This window comes from Narcine bancroftii, chromosome 1, assembly GCF_036971445.1.
Source record: "Narcine bancroftii isolate sNarBan1 chromosome 1, sNarBan1.hap1, whole genome shotgun sequence".
Classification (NCBI taxonomy): Eukaryota; Metazoa; Chordata; class Chondrichthyes; order Torpediniformes; family Narcinidae; genus Narcine; species Narcine bancroftii.
The window spans coordinates 434,577,783-434,605,416 of NC_091469.1; the positions used below are offsets into that span (position 1 = coordinate 434,577,783).

Here is a 27,634-nt window from a genome sequence, read left to right on the forward strand (position 1 = left end):
GTTTATTACTTTGGGCAGTACAGGGAAGTTCAAGAGCCTGACAGCAGTCCTGGTGCTGCAATGTTATTCCACCATCACGTCGCATGCGTGGGGCTATTTCTCTTTGCCTCGAGAGTTCAAATATTCCTGCAAAAGATGACGCGGAAATCTTTCTCTTTAACGTGGACGTGGGCAAATGCGACACGGTCCCTCAGGGCAACTGGAACTCATTGAAGGTTCCCAGCTGTCTGGGGAACGTAATGACGAAACACCCACCGTGTCAACGACAATTGCATACACTTCTCGGCTTCTTTAAAAATTCTCTCATATTGGACAAATTAACAGTGCAACAGTTTTAGAAACTTCGACAGGATAGATCGTTATTAAATGGGTGACTCCACCTCGGCGCAATGGGATGGACGTGGGTTTGGGACCGGGGGTGGGGAACACGATGAAGGGCGGTTTCCGGTTGGTGTTGCTATGGTGCGGTGTGGCTCGGCGCTGCTGAGGAAGGTGCTTTGGTTTGATTCTGTTGTCGGTCGATCTGGGTGTTGGTGCGGGGATGGTGGAGGTTGGGGCCGGAGCCATCCGCGGCGATGAGGGGGAGGGGGAGGGGGGGGGGGGGGGTTTGGGGCCGCAGCCGCAGCCACTGGCGGCGATGAGGGGGGGGGGGGGGGGGGCGACCAGGACAGAGAAGGCGGAGAGCAGACCGGAGGGATCTTTCTGGGTTTTTTTGGGGTAGCTGGATACGCGCATGTTACTGGCGTTGCTTCCCAATGTTTCTCAGACTAAAGTGGGTCAGACCTCCGGCTTCGGATTCAGCGGGCGCCGGGACCTTAACACAAATATCTCCATCATAGGGATCCATTTGGTTTCGCCACTGTCATCGTCACCCGTCTGTACCTGCGAATTGGGTACAGGAGGCCACGACCCTCGTAGCCATACACTAAATTCATTACCGTTTTTATTAAAAATCCATCAAAGATCTGTCTGCATTTTCGAAACCTCGCTTTTTATAGACAGTGATGTAGACCATTCGGCCCATCCATTTAGTCATAGCTGATCTTTCACTATCAGTACCCTGTCCCTGCCTTCTTCCCATAACCCTTCATTCCCTTGTCCACAAGAACCTTATCTCTCTCCCTCTTGAACATCCAGAGAACCCACCTCTACCACCCTCTGTGGCAAAGCATTTCCACAGACCAACAACTCTGGGTTTTAAAAAAAATTATCATGTCTGTCCTAAAGGACCTTCCTTACATTCTTAAACTATGGCCTCTAGTCCTAGTCTCCCCCAACATCGGGAACATGTAATCAATTTCTATTATGTCCAATCCCTTAATAATCTTATATACCTCAATCATATCTCTCCTCATCCTTCTAAATTCTAGCATATACAACCCCAGTTTATCCAACCTTTTGGCATATGTCAATCCCGCCATCCCGGGAACCAACCTTGTCAATCTACGCTGCACTCGCTCAATAGCGAGAATGCCCTTCCTCAAATTAGGAGACCAGAACTGGACACAATACTCCAGGTGTAGTCTCACCAGGGCCCTATACAACTGCAGAAGGACATCTTTACTCCAATACTCTATTCCCCTCTTTATGAAGGCCAACATACCATTTGTCTTTTTCACAGGTTGTTGAATCTGCATGCTAGCTTTTAGTAACTGATGTACAAGTACACCTAGATCATGTTGCACTTCCCCACTCCCTAACTTGACTCCATTTAAATAATAATCTGTATTCCTATTCCTGCCACCAAAGTGGATAACCTCACATTTATCCGCATTAAACTGCATCTTTCATGCATCCGCCCACTCACCTATCCTGTCCAAGCCCCCCTGCATTTTCCTGACATCCTCCTTACGCTGCCACCCAGCTTCATGTCATGCAAATGTATTAATGTTATTTATAATCTTCTTATCTAAATCATTAATATATATGATAAACAACTGAGGACCCAGCACCAAGCCCTGTGGGACCCCACTTGTCACATCCTGCCATCCCAAAAGTGACCCGTTAATCCCTACTCTTTGTTTCCTGTCTGTCAACCAATTTTCTATCCATGTCAGCACTCTACCCCCAATACCATGCTCTCTGATTTTGCCGACTAATCTCCTATGCGGGACTTTATCAAAAGCCTTCTGAAAGTTCAAGTGTACCACATCAGCTGGCTCTCCCATGTCCATCCTCCTCGTCACATCCTCGAAAAATTTCAGAAGATTAGTCAAGCATGATTTTCCCTTCAGAAATCTATGCTGACTTGTAATGATACTATTATTTCTGTCTAAATGTTCTGTTATTTTTTTTATTTTATAATAGATTCTAATATCTTCCCCACTACTGGCGTTGGGCTAACTGCTCTGTAATTGCCTATTTTCTCTCTCTCTCTCCCTTCTTAAAAAGCAGCACAACATTAGCCACCCTCCAATCCACAGGCACCTCTCCTGAATCTATAGAACATTGGAAAATGTCGGCCAATGCGTCCACAACTTCAGGAGTAACTTCTCTAAGCCCCCTGGGCTGCAGTCCATCAGGCCCTGGGGACTTGTCAGCCTTCAGTCCTTTCAATTTACTCAAGACCACATTGTTCCAAATCTGGATTTCCATCAATTCCTCCATTATCATTGGAATTTCCATCAATTCCTTCCGATACTGCAGAACTTCTACCCCCTATCTGACCTTTACCTGTATCTTCCCTGGTGAAGACATCCAAAGTAAATGTTAAACTTGTCAGCCATTTCCTTGCTTCCTGTAATAATTTCACCCGTTTCTGTTTTAAGGGCCCAATTTTCATCCTAACTAATTTTTTTCCCCCTTTACATACTAAAGAAGCTTTTACTATTATTGGGTAATTTACCCTTGTACCTCATTTTTCCCTCCCAAATAGCTTTCTTAGTTATCTTCTGTTGGTCTTTGAAGGTTTCTCAATCCTCTAGTTTCCCGTTCCTCTTTGCTATATTATACTTCCTCTCCTTGGTCTTGATACTGTTCTTAACTTACTTTGTCAGCCTTTGCTCACCTTAGAACCTTTCTTCCTTTTTAGAATGAACTGGTCCTGTACCTTCTGAAAAATGCCTAGAAATACCTACCATTTTTGTTCCACTGTTCTCTTAGCCAGGGTATCCTCCCATTGTATTTTGGTGAACTCCTCCCTCATGGCTGCATAATCCCCTTTATTCAACTGTAATACTGATACTTCCGACTTTCTTTCCTTTTCCCTTTCAAATTGCAAATTAAAACTTACTATATTATGGTCACTATTACCTAATGGGTCCCTTACTTCAAGGTTCCTTATCAAATCTGCATCATTACACAACACCAAATCCAGAATTGTCTTCCCCTGGTGCGGTCCATCACGAGCTGCTCTGAGAATGTATCCCGGAGACATTCTATAAACTCACTTTCTTGCAGTTCTGCACCAACTAGATTTTCCCAGTCTACCTGCACGTTGAAATCCCCATAACAACTGTATCATTACCATTCTGACATGCCAATCTTAACTCCTGATTTATTCTGCCTCCTATATCCAAGCGACTGTTTGGGGACCTGTATATGACTCCCATTATTGTCCTCTGGCCCTTCCAATTTCTTAACTCTATCCAAACAGACTCTACTCCACCTGCTTTTATGTTGCTCCTTTCAATGGACTAAAAATCATTCTTCACCAACAGAGCCAACCCCCCCACCTACCTCGTCTGTCCTTTCGATAGGACTTGTACTCTGGAATATTAATTTCCCAGTCCTGGCCCTCCTGCAGCCATGTCTCTGTTATTCCTATAACATACCCTCCAATATGCAGCTCAAGCTCATCCATTTTTTTTCTTATACTCTGTGTATTTATGTATAATACCTTAATCTGTTACTCCCTACACCCATCACCTCGTTACCTGATGCACTTGGCCATACTCTCTGATCCCTTTCTGTTCCTTCTGCCCTTTTAATTTCATTGCTTAACTGAACTTCTCCTATTTTCTCTTTCTTATCCATTGCCCTATTACTCAGTTTCCCACCCCCCTGCCAAATTAGTTTAAATCATACCCAACAGCTCTATTAAACCTGATCGCCAGGATATTAGACCCTTATGGGTTCAGGTGTAACCCATGCTTCTTGTGGTCATGCCTCCCTGAGAACAGATCTCAATGATCTAACAATCTGACACCCTGCCTTCTGCACCAACCCCTCAGTCACACATTCATCTGTCTGATCCTTCCATTTTTTCCCCCACTTGCACTTGGCAGAGGTAGCAATCCAGAGATCACTACCCTGGAAATTCTGTCTCTTAGCTTCCACCCTAACTCTATGTAATCCCTCTTCAGGACCTCCTCCATTTTTTTTAAACTATGTCATTGGTACTCACAAGTACCAAGACATCAGGCTGCTTGCCCTCTCCTCTCAGAATACTCTGAACCCAATTTGAGATATCTCTCACCCTGGCTGGGAGGCAACACACGCTGTGGGTATATCTATCAGGCTACAGAATCTCTTGTCTGTACCCCTGACAATGGAGTCCCCTATGACCACTGCATTCCTCTTCCTTCCCTTCTGCACCACAGTGGCAGTGACCTGGTCACTGTGGCCATCCTCTGTCAGGTCATCCACCTCAACAGCATCCAATACAATACAATATACCTGTTGCTGAGAGGAGTAGCCATAGAGGTGCTCTCCACTATCCTGGTGTTTTTCTTCCCTCCCCTGAAAGTTGCCCACTTACCCGACTCCTCTAGGGGTAACTACCTCCCTGTACATCCTAGCAATGACCTTTTCAATCTCCCTAATGAGCTGCAGGTCTTCAAGCTGCAACTCCATCTCCCTAATTTGGTCCTTAAGGAGCTGCATCCTGGTGCACCCAGTGCAGGTGTGACCGTTGGAGAGGGTGACGGTCCTATTAACCACCTCCTCACTCTCCATAACAAGCCACAGGATATCAAGCTGCAGTTCCAGTTCCCCACTCAGTCTTTAAGTAACTGCATCCGTGCACCTGGCACAGATGTGGCCATTGTTTCCACATCTGGCATACAGAACAGAGCACGAACCCCATAGGCATGACTGAATTCTTTATGAAACTTATTGAGAAAGGCAAATAATGAGGCTTATCTCCTCGCCTGCTTTCGCCGAGGCCTGTTGAGCCAAAGCCTGGAAGTCCCAAGTTCCATTCCTTCGCTGGGCTGCTCCTTGTCTCTCCCCTACTTTTATTGGTCCCTTACCAATTAAACCTGACCAGTTAGTAAGCTTTATGTACTTACCTCCCCGTCGCTCAGCCAATGCACCTCCTCGTCGCCTGACTAGGCCCCTGACTGGTAAGTAAGCTTTATGTACTTACCTCCCCATTGCTCAGCCAACACACCTCCTTGTCGCTTGACTAGGCCCCTGACCGGTAAGTAAGCTTTATGTACTTGCCTCCCCATCACTCAGCTAATGCACCTCATTGCCCAACTAGGTCCCTGACCAGTAAGTAAGCTTTATGTGCTTACCACCCCATCACTAAGCCAACGCACCTCCTCGTCGCCTGACTAGGCCCCTGACCAGTTAGTAAGCTTACTGCCCCATCGCTCAGCCAACACACTTCCTCTTCGACCTCCTCATTGCCCATCTAGGTCCCTGACCAGTAAGTAAGCTTTATGTATTTACCGCCCCGTTCTAACTGCAATGGTGTCTATTTATTTTCCTGTCCTTTTATATTTATTATTTCTTTCTCTACCTTGGTATATTATGGTAATTTAATTTGTACTATGTAGTTGAGTTTATGTACCTGTGTGACTGCAAGGAAAAAAAAACATGGGCTTGTTTGGTTAACTGGGTGGCATAGGTTTCAGTGGCTGGAATTGGGCTTTTATTATGTTGTAAATAAATTTAAGAATTTTGAAGCTCCTATACGACAATAAACTCTGAACATCTCAAATACCTGAGGTGACCTTTCATTCCCTTGATTATCAAGAAATGTTTGCTCCCACTGTGTAAACCTTCAAGGACTTTGCTTCTCTCACCCTTTGAAGAAGAGGTACAATGAGGAACAATTATTTGCTTCATCTTTCATTTGTATGTTATTTTTAAACAGTGATTCTGAGTTCTTGATATGCCCAATAGAGTAAGACTCCTTTCCCTATTCATCTTGTCGAGAATTGAACACATTGGAGAATAATTATAAGGAATTGAGTGAAGGACTGGTGCAGAGTGGGTAATGATTTATGATTATCCTTCATCCAAGGGGCCTATCACTCTTTCATTCCAGTGATGCAAAAGACACTGACTAATCTGGCAGATTTTTGCTCCAATTAAAAAAAAAAGTCATTGCATTAACTGGGTAATGCCTTTTAGGAAAGTTCAGAATAGTTTATTATACATGGATCCAACACTATTAGATTGGCCATTTCATTTACATCTTGCTTTGCCTCCTTTCCACCCCTCCCCCCACCCTTGCACCCTCTAATTTGTCACACAGCTCACCTCTCTTTATAGCTTTTAGATAAAGCAATGTCATTGCACAATATGTACTTACTTTTTACAATAGCTGTTCTTTTTATTTTGTCAATTGAACAAACTGACAAGTGACAATTTTGGTGTATGTAAATATAATATGATCCAATATGCAAATTCTATCATGTAGCTTTTATCATGTTCATTGGTAATAAATAATAATATAAAGGTTTAGAAATATCTGTTTGTTTAGCAGCCTTTTCAAATATCTTTCCAATTACCTTTTCTTTTTGCAGTATGGCAATTTCATTGACAATCTTAGACTGTATGTCCGTGGGGGAAGTGGTGGAATGGGCTTTCGCCGACTTGGAGGTGAAGGTGGGGATGGTGGGAACGTCTTGGTTATTTCTGAAAAAGGAGTAACCTTGAAGATGATCAAAGATAAATATCCGAATAAACGTTTTGTAGCTGGCGTTGGGGCTAACAGCAGGTATGACATAATACAGCTGTTATATTTTATAACAAAATGTTAATCAGTTGTTTTATTTTAGATGAAAAGTTATTTTACTCATTGTTAATCCACTGTTCAAATCATACATTTAAAATATAAAGATAATGAGCAACATATTGGAAATGTGTTCAATACCTTTACAGTTCTGGGTGAAATAATTTTTAAGTGCTAAAAAATTTAGCTGAGCCTCAAGAGGATATCAGGGCAGATGATCAAAAGCATGGATAAGGATGCAAGTATTTAGGAAGAGAAGTAGTTTGGGGAGGGAATTTACTTGCTTTCATATCTCCTTTTCAAGTTCAAGTTTATTTGTCATCTGATTGTTCCATACAACTTGACAAAATATTCTTCTTCAGTGCAAACCATGGATACAGACACTGTACACATACAGACAAATGATACATATGCACACCTACTGGGCATATGCAGAGAAAAATTATATATGAAAATAAATATTCTTTATAAAGAGTGGAGTTGTTTTCGCAGTACTTCTCTGTATCTTTTTCCCGACGGGAGTAGCTGGAGAATGCTGAATGTGGGGTGGTAGGGGACTCCCTGATTTTGCAAGCCCTCTTTAAACAATGATCCCTGTAAATTACATTGATGGTGGGAAGACACGGTGACCCCAATGATGTTCTCTGCCACTTTTATGGTACTGCGGATTGACCTTCGATCTGATGCTCTACAGCAACTGTACCACACTGTGATGCAGCCGGCTAAGATGATCTGCCTTGAGCTCCTGTAGAAAGTTGACAGAATGGTGGCTGGTAGCCTTGCCTGCCTCATCCTTCTAAGGAAATGCAGTCGCTGTTGTGCCTTCTTGACGAATGAAGAGATGTATGTGTCCAGGATAGATCATTTCTTAAGTCGACTTTTTAAATTTTTTTTTTTATTTTTCACACTATGAACTATACTGACCAAAATGCACACAAACATTTCCCTCTTGAATATACACAATGTCATTTTCTCCCCTTTTTCCCCCTCCCTTCCCTCCCTCCTTAACCCCCTCCCCCTCACTCACTCAACATTCAACATATTTGATACATTAAACCCATTAAATAATGTCATCACACAATGAAAATAAACAAGAAATTTGTGTCATCTACTTTTACATACTGGGTCAGTTCATTTCGACTTCTTCTGTCATTTTAGGCGGTGGAGGTTCGCGGTAGGACTTCTTTGTTGTGTTCCATGTACGGTTCCCAAATTTGTTCGAATACTGTGATGTTATTTCTTAAGTTATATGTTATTTTTTCCAATGGAATACATTTATCCATTTCTATGTACCATTGCTGTATTCTCAGGCTATCTTCTAATTTCCAGGTTGACATAAAACATTTTTTTGCTACAGCTAGGGCTATCATAAATTTCTTAAGTGGACTTCGATGAATGTTTTTCTCTCCACTACTGAGCTATTAATGAATAGTAGAAGGTGTTTGTCCCTGATCCTCCTGATGTCCACAATCATCTCCTTTGCTTTGTCCATGTTGAGACTCTCATTGTTGACTCTAGATTTTCCACCTCTTTGTATTTTGACTTCTTGTTGCTGATGAGCCCAACAACGTGGTGACTTCTGCAAACTTGGTGTCTCTGTTGGAGCTGGAGCTGGATTCAAGTTTAGCATCAAATTTTGTTTAACATACTTAAATGAGAGAATTGGAACATTTTACAATCATTATGATCCTATGTGAAAGCAAGATTATTTTTATTGTACTGTATATGAATAAAAATTCTTGCTTTTGTCATATCTGTATTCTTCTGAAACTGGATACCAATTGGAAACACCTCAAGACACTGGAAAAATGCCAACAAAAGACATCTCTGAAAAATCCTCCAAATTCATGGATAAGTGAATCCCGAGCCGCAAATTTCTAATTGAAATGATCCCCATGGCCTTAGGCATGCCATTTTATTCAGATTTTTGAAACAGAGGCTCTATTCTCCATAATTGGCTTAGTATAAGGAAGCAGTGGGTAGTTGTCAGAGGGTATTTGTCTGACTGGAAGTCTGTAACCATTGGTGTATCATGGGGATCAATGTGGGAACTATTATTGATTGATAAATCACTTTGATAATTTTGGTGGATTGATTAGTAAGTTTGCTAATGGTGGGGCAAACTTGATGGGCTGAATAACCTATTTCTAATCCTGTCTTATAGTGTGTTGGCCTTCAGGTTTAATGATGTAAAAATTAATAGAGCACTTGATAGTGAAGAACATTATGAAAGGATACAGAGGGATTTGGATCAGTCGATGGTGGGGTAGGGTGAGCTGCCAGAGAAAGTGATAGAGGCAGATACCGTTATTGTTTAAAAGGTATTTGGACATGCAGTTGGGTAGGAAATGAATTGAGGCATATGGGCCTTCTGGTGGCAAATGGCTTGAGTGCAGGAAGGCATAATGGTCAGCGTTGACAATTTTGGCTGTCAGGCCAGTTTCTGACAATGGCAATGTGAATAAAGATAAAGATTTGACAATATTTAACAAATGTTCCATTTGTTTAGTCTACATTTGTTTCTTTGTGTTTAAAAACAATGGAACTGAGCCAAAGGAATTTCAGGTAAAGGATACACATGCAAGACTAAAAGAAAATCCTTTAACTGGTCATTAAGTTACAATGGATATATTTGGGTTAAAAAATGCATATAATCCTTCATTTCTTTGACAATGCATGATTGACATTCAATTGCATCAATTCCTTGAAACAAAGTATTGTTGTTTGTTTACAGAATGAGAATGTGACTTTCTCCATTCCTAATTAACTCCAAGATTATTTTGCAGAATGTACTTGATTTAAATTACTTGGTTGCTGTGATGAGACAATAATTAAAACAAGTAATGAGCAAGATGAGAGGGAAAATTTGTTAGTCATTTTGTGTTTTCATAAATAAAAAGTTCCACAAAAGATCATAAATATTATAGCCTGTCCAAAATGCATTAAATAAAGGGATATATGAGTACAAAAATGTCTGTAAATGGGTTTCTTCATTAGTAAGCTTATAACTTTTGTTTATTTTTCACATTATGTCTGGTACATTGAGAAGGGTTATTTTACGGGCAGTCAAACTAATCAACTCTAACTCTCAAACAACCTTATCAAGTAAAAGAGCAAGAGCTCAATCAGAGTGTAGACTAACAATGAAAAACAAGATTAATTATTAGCAAGCAAAGGTAGCATAAGATCACTGTTGTGGGGTTCATTAAGGACCCTGATGGCTGCAAGGAAGAAACTGTCTTTAACCCTGTTGGCGTTCAATTCAACACTTTTGAACCATCCCTAATGGAAGGAGGGAGAAGAGTGTTTGTTCAGAGTATGATAGGTACTTCTGTATGTTGAGAGAAACACGATAGGCTGAAGATGCTATGATTGTAGTAAAAACACCAAAATGCTCGAGGAACTTGGCTGGTTTATTCAGCATCAATAGGAGACAAATATATATTGCCAGTGTTTCAGGCCTGAGCGCTTCTTCAAGGAAAAATCAGAAAAGATGTATCGGAACGTCTCAGAATTCAAACAATGGGGGAGGAATCCAAACCAACAAAAGGTGTTAATTGGATGTGATATGGGTCTAGGTGGACAGGGAAAGCAAGGGAGTGGGGGATTTAACAAAAGCCAGACCAACTCATCAACTCCCACAGCTACCTCTTCCCACCCTGTCCCCTGTAAGGATTCCATTCCATTCCATTCTCTCAATTTCTCTGTCTCCATCACATCTGCACCCAGAATGAAGACTTCCAAGCCAGATCATCAGAGATGTCCTTCTTCAAACAACATGGCTTTCCCTCTACCACCATCAACTTAGTACTCATCTGCCTATCGTCCTTTACCTGCACATCTGCGCTTCTTCAAGGAAAAATCAGAAAAGATGTATCAGAAAGTCACGTGCAACAATGACTGGATTCCTCGTCTTCACCTATTTCCCAACCAGCATCCTCATCCAACACATCCTCCTCTGCCATTTCTGCACCTAATACATGATCCCACCACTAGATACATATTCCCCTCTCTGCCTCTGGCAGGGACTGCTCCACTCCTTCCTCCCCACCAATCATTCCCTTGGGACCTAACCCTGTGACCACAGGAGATACTCTAATTGTGCCACACCTCCTCCCTCCTTCCAAGTGAAGCAGTGTTTCACATGAATCTGCAGGGGTCATCTACTGCATCTGGTGCTCCTGCTGTGGCCTCCTCTACATTGGAGAGACTGGACACAGACTGGGAGATTGCTTTGTTGAGCACCTTGGCTCTATCCATCGCAATAGCATAAATCTTCCAGTGGCCACCCATTTCAATTCTCCATGTCCATGGTCTCATATACTGCCAGACCGAGACCACCTGTAAATTGCAGGAACACCTACAACTGATGGCATTAATAGCAACTTCTCTGGCTTTCATTAAATTTCCCCCCCCCCATCTCTCCATTGCACAGACCCCTTGTCTCCTTTTGCACAGACATGATAAATTCCACCTAGACCCTTATTACATCCAATTAACACCTTTTGTTGTTTGTATTCCTCCCCCAATGAATTCTGAGACTTCCTAATATATCCTGCTTCTGACTTTTCCGATTTTTTTTCCTTGAAGAGCTCAAGTCTGAAATGACAGCAATATATATTTGTCTTCTATAGTTGCTGAATGAACCAGCTGAGTTCCTCCAGCATTTTGGTGTTTTTACTTCTGTATGTTGGTCGTCTTTCCTCAGCAGTGGATGATGTAGAAGTAGTCCATGGAGAGGAGGGAAGTTTGCATGATGTTCTGAGTTGTATTCATCACCTTCTGCAACTTTTTCTGATACTTAGCAAAGCGGCCCCTGTACCATGCTATTATGCAACCAGCAAGTATGTTATATGTTGAAGGACATGGGTGATATGCCATACTTCCTTTATCTTCTAATGCAGGGGTGTAGTTAAGAATACTGAGAAGTGCAAAGATTGCCAATTTTGAAGGGTTGAATACAGGTCTACCCCGCTTTACGAAAGTAGAGCATTCCTATGAAACATTTTATAAGCCAAATTGTGTAAAGCGAAAACCCATTCAAATTTCTTTTGGTCAGCGAACAAAGTTTCTTTGTAAAAGGAAATTTGCATAAAGTGAGTATTCATAAAGGGGGTTATGAATTATCTAACTATGTCTTCCTCATCTTCAGCGTTCAATCGCTAAAAGGTGCAAAGGGAAAAGACTGTGCAATTTATGCCCCAATTGGAATTTCAATCACTGGTGATAATGGGAAAATAATAGGTAAGATATTCTTTGTTAACATCGATTAAAGCTTATGTTTTCTAAGTTGTCCAATTGCTTATTAGAATGTTAAATTAGCCTTTACAAATTCTCACCACGCATTTTCATCTGAACTCTGCTACTATAATTACCATATTGAATGGCTTGACTTGAATTGCAAGTAAATTCATGTTTTTTTTAACCCCAAAGTATAACGCACGAATTTCACATCCTGTAACTGAAGAAGGACTTCACTTAAAATGAGGCAGCTCATGCTTGTGGTCAATCAATAAAAGAATTTACTAGGTAACATATGTTATCCAATTGGTAAAATGGCAAGTTAGTAGAGCAAAACTCCAGTAAGCCCAGTACCTACGAGACTTTGGTTGTGTTAAATAAGCAAACTTTTGGATTATGGAACTCCAGATACACTTTTCACTTTTTTTATTTTCAGTGAGCCTGGATGGTTTAAATGGTGTGGGAAATATACAGACAGGAGAGAAACATGAAATTCTGCAAGTGCTGTGATTGTAGTAAAAACACAGAAATACTAGAGGAATTCAGCAAGTCTGGCAGCATCCATAGGAGGTAAAGATGTATTACCTATGTTTTAGGCCTGAACCCTTCTTTAAGGTATAAGAGAAAAACAGGAAGGCATCTGAATAATGACTGGAGAGAGAAAGGGGGAAGAATGGGAGGGGAGGAGTGCAGACCAAAAGGTGTTAATTTGATATAATAAGAAGAAAAGTGAGAATTGATTCTGACTCTGTGAAAGGAGACAGAAGGAAAAGGGAAGAGAGAGTGAGAAAGACAAAGCTGGGGGGAAAGGCGATTGGGGAAAAAGGTGGGGGGGGGGATGGATAGTTTAACAGAAACCCGAGAAGTCAATTTTAATGCCATATGGTTAGAGGGTGCCCAGACAGAAGATGAGGTGTTATTCCTCCAATTTGTGGGTGGTCTGTGTCTGGCAGTGTGTGAGATCATGAACAGACATGTTAGCAAGAGAATGGGATGGGAAAATGAAATGGGTGGACACAGAGATCCACGCTCTTGTGCCAGAGCTCAGGTGCTCAACAAAGCGATCTCCCAGTCTGCCTAGTCTCCGATGTAGAGACAACAAACGGGAGCACCAGATGCAGTAGATGACCCCTGAAGATTCACAAATGAAGTGCTACTTCACTGTGAAGGACTGTTTGGGGCTCCAAATAGTGGTGAGGGAGGAGGTAGGGGCACAAGTGGAGGATCTCCTGCAGTCACAGAGGTATGGGCCAAGGGTATGATTAGTGGGGAGAGAGGAGTGGATAAGGGAGTCACAGAGGGAATGGTCCCTGCAGCGTGGAGAGGGAATACAAGTCTGGTGGTGGAAATGGAGGAGGAGGATATGTTGGATGTGGAGGCTGGTGGGGTGGTTGATGAGGACAAGGGGAATCCAGTCCTTGATGCGTGAGGGGGTGGAGGGGGCCAGGACAGATCTGCAGGTAATGGAAGATATGTGAGTGAGGGCTGAGTTGATGGAGGTAGAGGGAAAGTCACAATGTGCAGATATTCTGGCTGCATATCTAACTTTTCTGACCACCTCATCTTGACCTCTATTCAGTTCTTGCTGGACACCTAGCCTAATCCCTTTACAGACATCAGCCTGAGCCACATTCTGGATCCTGGGTCTGAACACACTCCATTTGCACTCTGAACTTGTGGTTCACATTCCAGGCTGAAGATAGGGCCAGATGCAGAGCCATCAGGATTTCTGAACAATCAGATGCTGTATTATCAGAGTTTTTCTGCAATTTACTTTCTGGAATATGTGCTTTATTTAGTAAATGGGTTCTCTATATTTTCTTTCACTAAAACTATCTTGCATTTTACCATTATTAACTTTGCCAGCACACTTTTTTTTCCTGGCTTTAGAATTTCTTCATGTGCAATAGAAGGTGGAGGAGCAGAGACATTTTGGGAGGGAGCTGCATACTTTAAGGAGTAGACAGTTAAATAGTGAAATGACAATCATGGGTGAAGAAATTTAGGCAATGACATGAGATGGACTGCAAAGATGCATTCATCAGGCTGCTCTTTATTGACTACAGTTCGGCATTCAACACCATCATCCCTTTAAAACTAATCAGCAAACATCAATACCCCACTGTGCAGTTGAATCCTAGATTTCCTCATGTCCAAACCCAATCAGTGCAGTTTGGAAAGAACATCTGAATAATCTCCATCAGTGCCAGAGCATCACAGGGTTGTAAACTTAGCCCCAGCTCTACTCGCTCTACACTGATGACTATGTGGCTTGGAAGAACACCACCATTTACAAATTTGCTAATGAAATCATCCCAGCAGACTATAGATATATTATAAATAAAAAGGGCAATAAATTAGCATATAGGAGAGAGATTGAAAATAGCCAAAGTGAAGTAAAATACAATCAATATTTCGGCCCTGAACTCTTCAACAGGAGGTCACTGCAATTTTAAATCAACTTTAAAGAATTATTGAAGACCCCCAACATCCATTACACATCATCTTCAACCTGCTACCATCAGGTAGGAGCATCAAAATCACGAGAGCCAGGCTGGGAAATAGCTTATTCCCACATTTTGTGGGATTTGTGGAGTTCACTTAAATTGGTGCGGACTAGAAGGGCCGACATGGCCTGTTTCCGTACTGTAATTGTTATATGGTTATATGTTATATAACCACACTCCTGTTCGGCTCCGAATCATGGGTCCTCTACCGGCACCACCTATGGCTCCTAGAACGCTTCCACCAGCGTTGTCTCCGCTCCATCCTCAACATCCATTGGAGCGCTCACACCCCTAACGTCGAGGTACTCGAGATGGCAGAGGTCGACAGCATCGAGTCCACGCTGCTGAAGATCCAGCTGCGCTGGATGGGTCACGTCTCCAGAATGGAGGACCATCGCCTTCCCAAGATCGTATTATATGGCGAGCTCTCCACTGGCCACCGTGACAGAGGTGCACCAAAGAAAAGGTACAAGGCCTGCCTAAAGAAATCTCTTGGTGCCTGCCACATTGACCACCGCCAGTGGGCTGATAACGCCTCAAACCGTGCATCTTGGCGCCTCACAGTTTGGCGGGCAGCAGCCTCCTTTGAAGAAGACCGCAGAGCCCACCTCACTGACAAAAGGCAAAGGAGGAAAAACCCAACACCCAACCCCAACCAACCAATTTTCCCTTGCAACCGCTGCAATCGTGTCTGCCTGTCCCGCATCGGACTGGTCAGCCACAAACGAGCCTGCAGCTGACGTGGACTTTTTTACCCCCTCCATAAATCTTCGTCCGCGAAGCCAAGCCAAAGAAAGAAAGAAGATATGTTATATGACTGAATGGTGTTCCAACAACAACCTCGTACTCAATGTTTCCAAGACCAAGAAGCTGATTGTAGACTAAAGAAAGGGAAAACAAGAGATGTACAATCCATTGATCATTGAGGGATGAGAGAACGAGAGGGTGAGCAAATTTAAGTTATTGGTAGTCACTGTCTTGGAGGGTCTTTCCTGGACTAATCATACTAATGCCATTGTGAAGAAAGCACATCAGTGCCTCCACAATCTCAGCACTTTGCGGAGGTTTGGTATGTTACTGTAAACCTTGGTAAACTTCTACAGATGTGTAATGGGAAGTGTGCTGACCAACTGTTTCATGGTCTGGTTGGGAGCAAAAGGAAGTGGACTCACCCCAATACATAGCCCTGAACTGCTCAGGCCTGAAATGTTGGTTAGAGATCTTTATCTCCTATGACCACTGCCAGACTTGTTGAGTTCCTCCAACATTTTTAATGTTTTTAATACAATTACAGCGTCTATAGAATTTCATGTTTTACTTTCTCTAGAGATTGTGGATGCTTTGTTTTATCATCTTCTAATCGTTTGTTGTTAACAGTTAGAAAATGCTGGAAGTTGTAATGAAGGATGTAATAGCAAGATAGGAAATAATATGATTATGCAGAGTCAATATCTATTTATAAAAGGGAAAATATGTTTTTACAGGAGTTCTTGAGGATGTTTCTAGTTGTGCAGATGAGGAGGAATCAGTGGATGTAGTACATTTGGATTTTTGGGAAGCTTTCAGTGAGGTCCCACAGATGATCAAATTTAGAACACATAACATTGGGGATAATATACTAGAGTCATTTGAGAATTGGTTATCTTGTAGATAGCAAAGTGTAAGCATAAAGAATTGATGTTTTTTCCCCAACTATGCTCAATTAATAGTTTGTTGATAACATTTCCAAGTTTGATCTATTCCAAGTTTGCTGATGACATGAAACTAAATGGGAAAATGAACATTGAACATTTCAGAACAGGAAGAGGCCCTTTGGCCTATGATGTTGGTGCCAACCATGATGCCAATCTAAATGAATCCAATCTGCCAGCACACAGTCTATATCCTTCTGTTCCCTGACAAATCATGTGCCAGGTTGCATGCTTCTTAAATGTTGCTACTATATCAGCTTTCACCTCCCCTGGCAGCATATACCATTTCTTTTTTAAAGAAAAGCCTCACAAATCTCTTCCCCCTCTAACTTCATACCCTCTTTTATTGGGCAGTATGGTTAGTGTAGTGGTTAGCGCTAGCGACCCAGTTTCAAATCCGGTGCTGTCTGTAAGGACTTTGTATGTTTTCCCCGTATCTCTGTGGGATTTCCCCAGGAGTTCTGGTTTCCTCCAAGACTCTGACTTTGTCTCTCATAATTTTATATAATTTAGTCAGGCTTCAATGCTCCAGAGAAAACAATCCAAGTTTGTCTGACCTCTGCTTGGAGCTTATACCGTCTGTTGCAGACAACATGCAGGTGATCCTCTTTTGCACCCTCTCCAAAGCCTCCACATCTTTCCTGTAATACAGTGACCAGAACTGTACTCTATACTCCATATGTAGCCTAGCCCAAGTATTATAGAGCTGCAGCTTGACTTCCTTTACTGGCACACAGTGGCTAGTGTGCATCATCTGCAAAGCATACTGCATTTACTTGTTTAGACTACCTGACCTTCCCTGCCAAATTCAATTATCACTACAAAAGAAGAGGACTTTGTGCACATGAGCATAGATCACTTGCATTTTCCTTTCCAGAATGCACATTGACCTGGCTTGAAAATTTATTGGAAATCATTCATCATCACTTGGTCTTGCATGTAATTTCATCTTGAACATCCCCGTGGGAATTTCATCTAACGTTTGCAAAAATTCAAGAAGTTTGCTGCTATTTTAAGGACAGTTGTGAATAAATAGTTGGCCTGCTCATAATGCTCAAATCTTGAAAAAATGAATTAATTAAAATATTCCCACAATCATGGATTTAATTAAAAAACACCTTTGATCTGTATACTTTTGTTTATTTTATTTATTAAGTCAAGAGGGAATCTTTATTGCTTCTCTTTAAGATTCATTTTCTTACCTTTAAGTTACAATCTTTTTTTAATTTCATTTAATTTTTTTTACGTTTTCCATCATGGTGTATATCTTGCAAAGAAGGTAGGCAGGGAACATTGTTTCTGATCAGTCTTTCTGGAGTCAGTACTGGAGTATGGATATAGCCGCCTTGCCTGTAGAATTTTGAGGGAAAGCGCCTTTTACCTTGTCCTAAAAAATTTGGTTGCTATTAATGTTTATTCATGCAGTTTAATTTTATTTGTTCATAGGAGATGGATGTTCCACCAATTACCTCCATAGTTTGATTGTGGTTGTGAGATCAGTGAGCATTTTTTTTTTCAATAGTTACAATTGCTATTTTAAAAACCTGAAGTTATTTTTCTTCTCTAGGTGATCTAAACCAAAAAGGGGATAAGTTACTTGTAGCCCAGGGTGGTCGTGGAGGGTCATTTAAGACTAATTTTCTGCCTTCTAAGGGCCAAGCTGGAATCATAAGATTGGATCTGAAGCTGGTAGCTGATGTAGGATTGGTTGGGTAAGTTGAAATTTTTTTTTTGCCAATATATTCACTGTAACTAAGGAAACAATGATCTTAATAGCAAATAAAAGCTTCCATGAATTCCTTGAATGGGATACTAGTTATTCTAATTTTGGTGTTCATCTTGATCTTCCACTTCATAATCTGTCCTTTGTAATCACTGAAATAATTAAAAGGCTGGTGTGTGTTTAAGTTAAGCTATCCATAGAAAAAAATTGCATCACACAGTGTTAGTAATAAATAGGACACAGAAAATGTTACTTAATGGGATTATTAGTTCAAGTTTATTAAGTTCAAGCTTGAGTTTATTATCAACTTGTACATAAACCTGACGAAGCAGCATCCCTCCAGACCATGGTGCATGCACAAAAACCTATAATACACAGAACATAAAGATCTCGTGAATAAATCAAAATAAAAGTATTAATATTTGGGATTATTTTAAGCAATTACAGGATGTGGGAAGAAGCTATTCCCCAGCCTGGCAGTTCTGATTTTTGATGTTCTTCTACCACCTTGTTGATGATAGTGGGTTGAAAATACAGTGCACTATCTGGAAAAGATCTTTTATAAATTCTTGATAGAGGGCGCTTCCAGTTAGTGTTGTCTGTAGAGGAAAGGGATCCTCTCGGCAGTTTTAATGATCCTCTATATAGATTTCCAATCTGATGCTTTGCAGCTCCCATACCACACAATGGTGAGTTGGACAAGACACTCAGTTATGCTCTTGTAAAAGGTTATCAAGATGGGGATCGGTAGCCTTGCCCTGCTCTCTCTCTTTAGGAAGTGTAAGTGCTGTTTTGCCTTCTTAACTAAGGAGGTGTGAGTCCAGGATATGTCATCCCTTGAATGAATGCCAAGGAACTGTGTGCTTTCTACTCTTTCCATGACAGAATCATTGATGTGTAGTGGAAAATGGCTGACCTTCTTCCTCCTGAAGTCCACAATCGTCTCTTTTTGTCTTGTCCACATTGAGACTTGGATTGTTGTTCTTGCACCATTTTATGAGCCATTCAACCTCCTTTCTGTAATGCGACATGTCATTATTACTGATGAGTCCAGCTACTGTTGTATCATCTGCATATTTGATGATTCTGTTGGAACTGAATATGGCAGTGCAGTCATGAGTTGGTCACGTGAACAGTAGCAAGCTGAGCATACAGCACTGAGATGTGCCAGTGCTCAGCGCGACGGGGCTTCAGGTTTTGCTGCCAACCAGGACAGTATGTGGTCTTTCTGTCAAGAAGTCCAGAATCCATTTGAAGAGGGATGATGAGTCTCAGGTGGGCCAGGACAGAGGGAGAGTTAAGGCTATTGCATCATCTGTGGTCCGGTTTAGATGGTCGGCAAGCTGGAATGGGTCCAAAGTCACTGGAAGGTGAGCTTTGATATGTTCCTTTATAAGCTGCTCAAAGCGCTTCATGTTCTTAGATATTTGTGCCAAGAGGCAGTAGTCGTTCTATCCAGTCGTCACTTTCTTGGGCACCAGGATGATGGTGGCAGTGGACTGCTGCAGTGAGATGTTGGAGATGTCTGTTACAACCTCTGTCAGCTAGGCCACCCCGACCTCCTCACCACTTCTTGTGGGTTCGCCCTGGATAAGATCTGTTCTTCAGGGGGAGATGAGACCTTCTTTGACGGCACCTATTTCTCATCAACTTGTCAGGAAGGAGCACAACATTGTTGTTGATAGGGTGGTTGTTGAAGAGTTGTTTGCCCACTTTGAGTGTATAGAACAATAGGTTATGCTCCTTGGGAAAGGAAAGACCGATTAGCAGTTACTTTAGAGTTTTAAATTTGGAATACTGTTTCCCAGAGGCTTGCGTTACTCAATCATTGTGTATTTTGAAGATGGAATTGATTAGATGTTTGTACTATTAAGTATTAGGAAGGAGAAGAAAGGTAAAAGATCAACTTTCACATTAAATGGCAATCATTATTGAGGGACCATCTAGACCAGCCATTCTTAACAGGGGCCATACTTCCCCTCCCCCAAAAATGGGGGCCACAACACATAAAGGAGAGCCAACAGACTGAAATTCTAAAAAAAAAATTAAGAAGTCAGTAGGAAAGAGGTACAGAAGAAACCAGCTGCTTCATAGTGAAGGGAGCCCATAAACTGAGCAGAGTCTGAAGAATAGCCAAAAAAAGGTTTGGAATGGCTAATCTAGACAACTATTCTGTTTCTTACATGGCCTGTTTCCGTACTGTAATTGTTATATGGTTATATGGTTATATGGTTATGTTCCTTTCAAGAATTATTTCTTTCTTTGGGTTTAGATCACATTTTTTATTATCCAGTGCACAACTACTGCTTTTCAAAAAAATGTTATTTACACAATTCTATGTTCAATTGCCTCCTAATCTTCAGAAATGTATTATTGGCTGCAAAGCAATAGAGGTATATGATGGCAGATCATAATAGTGGAGGGTATTTCAGATTGAGCACCTTTTATTAGCAGTGAAACACTAATTGGTGCTGGATCCATTTTTGTTTGTCATATATTAGCAAGTTGGATGAGAATACAAACACATGGTTAGTAAATTTTCAAATGACACCAAATTCAGTGATAGAATGTAGATCAATAGGAAGTTTGGGAAGTTAAACCAGTGCAGGACTAGAACAGTAAATGACGGCTCTGAAGAATGTTGTAGGACAGAAAGACCAAGTTCTCTGAAAATGGTGACAGGTTGGTTCGGGCATTAAGTACAAGAATTGGGATGTTGAGTTACAACTGTACAAGACATTGCTGAGACCATACTAGAGGGCCTGACTTTTAAGTAGAGACTGGATAGATTTGGATTACTTTTCCTTGGAGCATTGGAGACTGAGGGTTATAGAAAATCATGAGGGACAAGATAATCATGATGGGGTGGCATAGTTAGTGGAGTTGTTAGCGCAACACTGTTACACTGCCAGGACTCGGGTTTGAATCCAGTGCTGTCTGAAAGGAGTTTGTATGTTCTCTCTGTGTCTGTTTCCTCTGGATGTTTCCTCCCAACCTTCAAAAGGTACGGGGGTTATAGGTAAATTGGGTGTAATTGGGAGGCACGGGCTCCTGGGCGGGAAGGACCTATTACCATACTGAATTCATTAGGTGAATGGCTACGGTCTATTTCACAGGATAGGGGAGTCTAAAACTAGAGGGCATAGATTTAAAATGAAAGATCTAGAGCAGTGCTTTTTAAACTGCCCCCTCTTTCCAATATTTTTATTTTGTGTGTGTGTATATGTGTATATATATATATATCTATATATATATATAGATATATATATATCTATATATATATCTATATATATCTATATATATATATAGATATATATATAGATATATATAAAATACTAACAACGTAAACATATTAACAAAAGCTGAAAGAGACAAAAAAAAACCAAATTATACATAAAACAAAAACTATTCCATTAATCTAACCCTTCCCTTGTGAAGTTATGATAAAACATATGTCCATTAATGCATGATAGAAAGGACAACCAAACTGTAAAATGGGATCCAATAATCTTATAAATTCTGAAAATGATTAAGGAAAGGACCCCATCAATTTAGAAAATTAACAATCATTATATTAGTAGAGCATCTAATTTTTTCCAGAGTCAAGCATGCCATCACATCAGATAACCATTGAGGGACAGCATCCTTCCATTTCATAAGTATAGCTCTTCTGGCAATACTAAAACCAAAGGCAATTACATGGGATTGTGGCCCAGATAAATTTAAATCAGCTGACTTGCTTATTCCAAAAACCTTGTTCCTAAAACCTTTTTTTGATTTGCTCAATTCTATTATTTCTTTCTTTGGAGAAATGAATGCCCTCATCTTAATAAAACTTTCCTTCAAAATCCTAAAGAGAAAGGGGGATTGGGATTGCCTAAATTTAGATTATATTATTTGGCAGCTAATATTAGATACAGTACATTAATTTTTGGATTCATCATAAGGTCAGACAGGATGTTGTTAGTTGGATTAATTAAGAAATTGATTCTACCAAGAAGTATTCCCTTTTTTTGATAGTTTGGGCTCCGTTACCCTTTTCTGCCTCTGATTAACTGATACTTTTGTTGTTAAATGTTTGTTGAGGATTTGGTTTCAATTTAGAAAAAAATTTGGATGCCATAGATTTTTATTAACTGGTCCTTTTTAGCTAATTCCTTTTTTAAAAACTTTGGTACAAGATTTTGTTAATGGTCAGAGTTTGGTAACCAATCTTTCCAAGATCTCTTTATTGACCAAAATAACTAAACATAATTTTTTCAGATATTTACAAACTGCCCCTAAACTCACATTCCACTTTAAGCAATCCCTATGCCAAAGTGCTCTGTGATTAGTAAGAAAACTACTAAATAGTAGTTTGAAAACTACTATTTTAACCATACCTAATTGACTCATTGTGTGCACGGTTTCTTAAGTCCAAAGGAAATGGAGCAGTGACAACTTTTCTCAAGCAAAATATTTCAGAAACTATTGGGTCTAGAGCAGTGGTTCTCAACCTTCCTTTCCTACTCACAAAACATCATATGTAATCCCTTACTAATCACAGAGCAGTTATGGCATGGGGATTGCTTAAGATGGAATGTGAGTTTAGTGAGGGAATTTGAAAACCATTGATCAATTTGGCCCGCGATATAATTATATTTGGCCCGCAAGATCAGATTAAATATATATTAGAGTTGGCCCGCTGGCCGCTGCGCCAGTATATCGCATGCACACTGAAGGTGAAAATGAAGACGCCGGAGGTGTGGAGGGATCTCAGAGTCCTGAATCCCGGGGATCAGAGCGCCGCACTCAGCCCGCCCGGCTCCCGGACACACAGACGCAGCTGGAGTTGGGGACCATCCTCGCTGGGTCTGCACTTCAGCGGCGACGCCGGATCGAACGTCTCGTTGGCGATGCCTTCCCCCTCGCTCCGTGCGCGGCGGACCCTGCCTCCCGCTCCTTTTGTTGGAGACAAGCCCAGCGCCGTGAGATCGCAGTTTAATCCCTCTCCAACCATGGAAGGGGGGTGGGAGCAACGCGCTCTTCTCAGCCAATTCCTCCACCGCCCCGGATGCCAGCGTTTCAACGGGGGGTTCGGGTGCCTTCGTCAGGCGACCGACCTGTTGGTCCAAGACAAGGGAGAGGGTACAAACTCCACACAGACAGCACCTGAACTCGGGTGAACGTGGAGCTGCGACCCCACATTCCACATCAGGACTGTGTGTAAGATTGGGAGCAGTGAGACGGAAGCTTATTTTGTTCCTGTGATTTAAGCCTTTCTTGGGGTGGGGGGGGGGTCCTTCTCTGACCACTTGCCTAACAATTAACCTAATCAGATGTGGAGTTACCACAATACAACAGTTCTCAACCTTTTTCTTTCCACTCGCGTCCCTGTGCCATTGGTGCTCTGTGATTAGTAAGGGATTGCTTAAGGTGGTCTGTGGGTGGAAAGAAAAAGTTTGAAGACCACTGCTTTAATCATCCCTCATTGACTTGTCATGTGCACGGTTTCAGAACGCTAAAGGAAATGGGCCAATGACAATGAAAGAGTTTATCCAAAACTATTATTAAACATTTATTTTAATAAGAAAAAGTTTAACATTACATATGTTGAAAGAAGAGAAAACATGCAGATGTTGTTGAAAATTTTCAATAAATATTTAGTTCGGCCCTCGACTTAGTCCAAGTTTTTAATTTTGGCCCTCCTTGAATTTGAGTTTGACACCCCTGATCTAGAGGAACAATTTTTTTCACCATCAGGGTGGTGGGTATGTGGATCAAGCTTCCAGGAAAGTGGTAGAGGCAAGTGCAATTACAATGTTTAAAAGACATATGGATGGGTACATGGATAGGAGACAATTAAAGGGAAAGGGGACAAACACAAGCAAATGGGGCGAGATCAGGTAGGCAACTTGGACGTTATGGACAAATGCCTTTCTCGGTGCTGTATAGTTCTGTGACTATGATTAATTTCTACAGATTGTTAAAGAATTGACCAAAACAACCCTTCCTGTAGGAAAGCAGATTTCCAACATCATCTGCTTGTGCCTGCAATACAGAAGTTGACATCAAATTTCCTCCATTATAATTGTAAACGAATGTTTTTTTTCCTCTAAATGATGAAATCATATATGATTCTTGTATACGTTGTACACTTGAATAGTGTTCGCAATGGTGAGGATTCTCTTTTCAAAATGTTAATGTAGAAGGTTGAAAGATACTAGATTGAAGGACAGGACCTACAGGATTTTGATCTCAGGATTGCTACCTATGCAACATGGTAGTGAGATTAGAGATAGGAGGAGAATGTAACCTAACTCGTAGCTAAAGACATGATGCAGGAAGGAGAGCTTCAGGTTTCTGGATCATTGAGCTCTCTTCCAATAAAGGAGGGACCTGTTCCAATGGGTTGGCATCTGAACTGGAGGGGGATTAATATCTTAGCAGGAAGGTTCTGCTCTGGTGAATTTAAACAAGATTTGCAGGGGGATGGGAATGAGAGTGCCAGATAGAAAGAAGAAGGAAAAAATGATGTGAAAATTGCAGGTAACGTGAGAAGTCAACGGGTTGTACATGGTGGAAATGTTCTTAGGTGCATTTATTTCAGTTCAAAGAGTATCGTTAAAAAAAGCAGACAAGCTTAGAGTGTGGATTGGCTCATGAAATTATGATTTTGTGGCCATTGGTGAAACTTCGCTGCAGGAGGGGCAGGACTGGCAGCTCATGTTCCAGGCTTCTGTTGCCTCAGATACAATAGAACATAGGGAATAAAAGGGGGAGGAGTGGTATTGCTCATCAGGGAAAATACCACAGCTGTGCTCAGACAGGACAGAGCAGAGGATTCGTCCACTGAGGCTATGTGAGTGGAACTGAGGAACGGGAAAGGTATGACTACACTCAAGTGGTTGTATTATAGACTGTCCAATTAGAATTGGAGGAACAAATCTGTAAAGAGATAGCAAACATCTGCAGGAAACATAAGGTTGTGATAGTCAAAGATTTAAATTTTCCACATATTGACTAGGATTCCCATACCGTAAAAGGGCTGGATGTCTTGGAGTTTGTCAAGTGTGTTCAGGAAAGTTTTCTAAATCAATATATGTAGATACCAAGAGAGAGTGCAATACTGGATTCCCTATTAGGGAACGAGACAGGTCAGGTGACAGAAGTATGTGTGGAGGAACATTTTAGTCCAGTGATCATAATTCCATTAGTTTCAAGTTAATTATGGAGAAGGATAGGTCTGGGCCTTGGGTTTAGATTCTAAATTGGAGAAAGGCCAATTCTGAGAAAATGAGAAAGGATCTAAAATGCGTGGATTGGGATAAGTTGCTTTCAGGCAAGGATGTGCAAGGTAAATAGAGGGCCTTCAAAGGTGAAATTTTGAGAGTACAGAGTTTGCATGTTCCTGTCAGGATTAAAGGCAAGGTTAGCAAGCATAGCGAAACTTGGTTTTCGAGGGATATTGGAGATCTGGTTCAGAAGACGAGAGAAGTATATAACAGGTGTAGGCAGCATGGAGCAAATGAGGTACTTGAGGTTTTTCTTGCATTTTTATACTCCTCAATGAATAAATCAGGAAGGCTAAAAGAAGACATGAAGTTGCATCAGCAGACAATGTGAAGGAAAATCCAAAGGCTTTCTATAGGTACAGAATATCAAGAGCAAATTGATAGTAAGGAGCAAAATTGGTCCCCTTAAAGACCAGAGTGGTCAGCTTTGTATGGAGCCAAAAGAGATGGGGGAGATCTTCAGTGATTTTTTTTTCATCAGTATTCACTCAAGAAACTGGCACAGTCATGGGAAATAAGGAAAACAAGTAGTGAGGACATGGAACCTGTACAGGTTTAAGAGGAGAAAGTGTTTTCTGTCTGAAAGCAAATAAGGGTGGATAAATTCCCCAGAGCCTGACAAGATATTCCCTTGGACCTTAAGGGGGGCTAGCATAGAAATTGCAGGGGATTTGGCAGAAATATTTAAATTGCCCTTAGTCTCAGGTATGGTGCCAGAGGATTGGAAGGTAGATCATGTTGTTCCACTGTTTAAAAAAAGATCCAAAAGTATCCCTGAAAATTATCAGTAGAAGGTAAATTATTGAAGGTGTTCTAAGAGATTGATATGCAATTATTTTGATAGCCAGGAATTGATGAGGGATAGTCAACATGGCCTTGTGTGTGGTAGATCTTGTTTAACCAATCTTATAGAGTTTTTTGAGGTACCAGGTAAGTTGATGAAAGAAAGAGTGTGGATGTCATCTACATGGACTTTAGTAAGGCCTTTGACAAGATCCCACAAGAGGTTAGTCAGGAAGGCTCAGACACTAGGTATTCATGGTGAAGTAGAAAACTGAATTCAATAAATGGTTAGATGGGAGAAGCTAGAGAATAGTGGAGAATGATTGCTTCTCAGACTGGAGGCCTGTGACTAGTTGTGTGCCTCAGGGATTGGTGCTGTGACCATTGTTGTTTGTCATATACATGTATATCAATGATCTGGATGATTATCTGGTAAATTGGATCAACAAGTTTGAAGATGACACTAAAATTGGAGGTGTTCTGGACAATGAAGAAGGTTTTCAGAGCTTGCAGAGGGATCTGGACCAGCTGGAAAAATGGGTGGAAAAATGGCAGATGGAATTTAATGCAGACAAGTGTGAGGTGTTGCATTTTGGAAGGACAAACCAAGAAAGGACACACACGGTAAATGGTAGGGCACCGAGGTGTGCAGTAGAACAGGGGGATCTGGAAATTCAGATACGTAATCCAATGAAAGTGGTATCACAGGTTGTAAAGAGAGCTTTTGACATTCCTAAATCAATGTATTGAGTATGGGAGTTGGGATGTTATGATAAAGTTGTACAAGACATTGGTGAGACCAAATTTGGAGTATTGTGTGCAGTTTTGGTCATATAACTACAGGAAAAATATCAATGAGATAGAAAGAGTGCAGAGAAGATGCACGAGGATGTTGCCTGAACTTCAGGAACTGAATTACAGGGAAAGATTAAACAGGTTCGGACTTTATTCCTTGGAGTATAGAAGAATGAGGGGAGATTTGATAGAGGTATTTAAAATTATGAGGGGGATAGAAGAGTAAATGTAGATAAGTTTTTTTCCACTGAGAGGACATGGGTTAAAAGTGAAAGGGGAAAGGTTTAGGGGAACATGAGGGGGAACTTTTTCACTCAGAGTATGGAACAAGCTGTCTGCTGAAGTGGTGAATGTGGCTCAATTTTTAAACATTTGAGAAGAATTTTGACAGGTACATGGATGGGAGAGGTATGGAGGGCTATGGGCTGGGTGCAGGTCAATGAGATTAAGAAAAAAAAATGGTTCGTCACAGACTAGAAAGGGTAAAGGGGCCTGTTTCTGTACTGTAATGTTCTATGGTTCTGTGGTTCTAAATAATTTGCAAAATACAGTATAACTCCGATTATCGAAATGGTCAGGACCAGACCTATTTCAGATGACTGCATTTTTCAGATAACTGATCATTTTAAAAAAAAATAGCCAATAGCAACATGCAAATCACATGCAAAACAAACAGTGCCAGTGCCAGGGAAATGCGAATGCCTGTCCTGCTT

The 27,634-nt window shown here is 41.1% G+C and overlaps 1 protein-coding gene across 1 annotated transcript in view; it reads left to right on the forward strand.

Moving 5' to 3' along the window:
• Positions 1-245: 245 nt before the first annotated feature.
• Positions 246-27,634, forward strand: part of gtpbp10 (GTP-binding protein 10 (putative)) — a 51,160-nt gene continuing 23,771 nt past the window's right edge. The window contains exons 1-4 of the mRNA XM_069916652.1: positions 246-492; positions 6,699-6,892; positions 12,060-12,151; positions 17,914-18,058. Coding sequence (XP_069772753.1) covers positions 367-492; positions 6,699-6,892; positions 12,060-12,151; positions 17,914-18,058 — 557 coding nt within the window. The 5' untranslated portion in view covers positions 246-366. The remainder of the gene's footprint in view (positions 493-6,698; positions 6,893-12,059; positions 12,152-17,913; positions 18,059-27,634) is intronic.